Here is a 2,251-nt window from a genome sequence, read left to right as displayed (position 1 = left end):
CCCGCCTCTTCTTCAGGTGGGTGGGGGGGCTACGGCCACCGGGGGGGTGTCCCTGGTCATGAGGGGGGGGCTCCGGTGCAGCTCGGTGGTGCAGCACAACCCACATGGCCACTGCTGGCATCTCCTGGCCACCACCAGCGTGGCCACCACCAGTATGGCCACCACCGGTGTCTCCCAGCCATTGCCGGCATGGCCACCACTGGCATCTTCTGGCCACCCCTGGCATTTCCTGGCCACCACCAGTGTCTCCTGGCCACCACTGGCATGGCCACCACCACATGGCCATCACTGCTGTCTCCCAGCCATTGCTGGCACAGCCACCACTGGCATCTTCTGGCCACCACCGTCCTGGCCACCACCAACCTGGCCGCTACCGGTGTGTCCTGGCTACCACTGGTGCTTCCTGGCCACAACCAGCATGACCACCACCGGCATGGCCATCACCAATGTCTCCTGGCCACTGCCAGCATGGCCACCACCAGCATCTCCTGGCCACCACCGGCATGGCCATCACTTGCATGGCCACCACCAGTGTCTCATGGCCACCACTGGCATTTCCTGGCCACCAACAGCATGGCCACCACTGGCATGGCCAGCACTTGCATCTCTCCTGGCCACCACCAGCATGGCCACCACCGCCATCTACCCACCAGGTCCGGTCTCTTCGTGGTTGGCCCCGAGTCGGCGGGTGCCCACCCTGGCCCTGCCTGTTACCGTAAGGGTGAGTGCCGGGGGGGTGGTGGTGGTCCCTGTGGCTCGTGGTGGTCCCCGTGGCTCACGGCGCTCCCCGTCCCGGCGCAGGGGGGCCACTGACCGTCACCGACGCCAACCTCTGCCTGGGCCGGCTGCTCCCCGAATATTTCCCCCGCATCTTCGGGCCGGGGGAGGACCAGCCGCTGTGCCGGGAGGCGGCGGCTCAAGCCTTCGAGGAGATGGCCACCACCATCCGGGCGTTCCAGGCCACCGCCACCGCCCTCTCGGTGGAGGAGGTGGCCATGGGCTTCCTGCGGGTGGCCAACGAGGCCATGTGCCGGCCCATCCGCGCCCTGACGCAGGTGGGGTGTGGGGGGTGGGGGGGGGGTGGTTGGTGGCACCTCCCGGGTCACCGCGGTGTGTCCCCCCCGTGACGGCAGGCGCGGGGCCACGACGCTGCCCAGCACGTGCTGGCGTGTTTTGGGGGTGCCGGGGGGCAGCACGCCTGCGCCATCGCCCGCGCCCTGGGCATGAGCAGGGTCTTCATCCACAAGTAGGTGCATCTTTTGGGGGAGCGGGGGGGGCTCTGGTAACCCCCCCGGGGAGGATGAACTGGGATTGGGGGTGTCCCAGTCCTGAGAGGGAGGTGCTGGGTTTGGGGGTGCCTCTTGGTGCTGGGTTTGGGGTGTCATAATCCCCGGGGGGATGTGCCGGGTCTGGGGGCTCCCCTGGGTGCTGGGTCTGGGGGTGCAGCACGCCTGCGCCATCGCCCGCGCCCTGGGCATGAGCAGGGTCTTCATCCACAAGTAGGTGCATCTTTTGGGGGAGCGGGGGGGGCTCTGGTAACCCCCCCGGGGAGGATGAACTGGGATTGGGGGTGTCCCAGTCCTGAGAGGGAGGTGCTGGGTTTGGGGGTGCCTCTTGGTGCTGGGTTTGGGGTGTCGTAGTCCCCGGGGGGATGTGCCGGGTCTGAGGGTGCCCCCAGTGCTGGGTCTGGGGCCTCCCCTGGGTGCTGGGTCTGAGGGTACCGTGGGTTCTGGATGTGGGGGTTCCCTGGTCCCCGAGGGAATGTTCTGGGTCTGGGGGTGCCCCTGGGTGCTGGGTTTGGGGGTGTTCCCTGGTTGTTGGGTCTGGGGGTGCCCATCGTGTTGTGTGTGTGGGTGTCCCCAGTTTCTGGGTCTGGGGGAGCCCTTGGGTGCTGAATGTGGGGGTGCCCCTGGGTGCTGGGTCTGGGGGTGCCCCTGGGTGCTGGGTCTGGGTGAACCCCTCGGTGCTGAGTCTGGGGACACCCCCAGGTGCTGCATCTGGGGGTGGTGGGTTTGGGGGTGCCCCAGTCCCAAGAGGGATGTAATTTGGGTCTGGGGGTGTCCCTGGGTGCTGGGTTTGGGGGTGCCCCTGAGTGCTGGGTTTGGGGGTGCCCCTGGGTGCTGGCTGTGGGGGTGCACCCTTCGGTGCTGGGTCTGGAGGCAGCCCCAGATACTGGGTCTGGGGGGTGCCCCCAGTTGGCGTGTCTTGGGGTACCCTGAGTTCTGGATGTGGGGGTGCCCCTGGGTGCTGG

General features: G+C 68.1%; 1 protein-coding gene across 1 annotated transcript in view; it reads left to right on the top strand.

Annotated features, from left to right (window-relative positions):
* Positions 1–2,251, top strand: part of OPLAH (5-oxoprolinase (ATP-hydrolysing)) — a 41,342-nt gene that overhangs the window by 27,146 nt on the left and 11,945 nt on the right. Inside the window, exons 4-7 of the mRNA XM_014956139.1 lie at positions 1–16; positions 654–721; positions 802–1,055; positions 1,134–1,246. Of these exons, the coding sequence (XP_014811625.1) occupies positions 1–16; positions 654–721; positions 802–1,055; positions 1,134–1,246 (451 nt within the window). The remainder of the gene's footprint in view (positions 17–653; positions 722–801; positions 1,056–1,133; positions 1,247–2,251) is intronic.

Source organism: Calidris pugnax, unplaced genomic scaffold (assembly GCF_001431845.1).
Source record: "Calidris pugnax isolate Ruff unplaced genomic scaffold, ASM143184v1 scaffold307, whole genome shotgun sequence".
NCBI classification, from domain to species: Eukaryota; Metazoa; Chordata; class Aves; order Charadriiformes; family Scolopacidae; genus Calidris; species Calidris pugnax.
The sequence above is the reverse complement of the archived record's forward strand: the minus strand, read 5'-3'. Positions and strand labels throughout refer to the sequence as shown.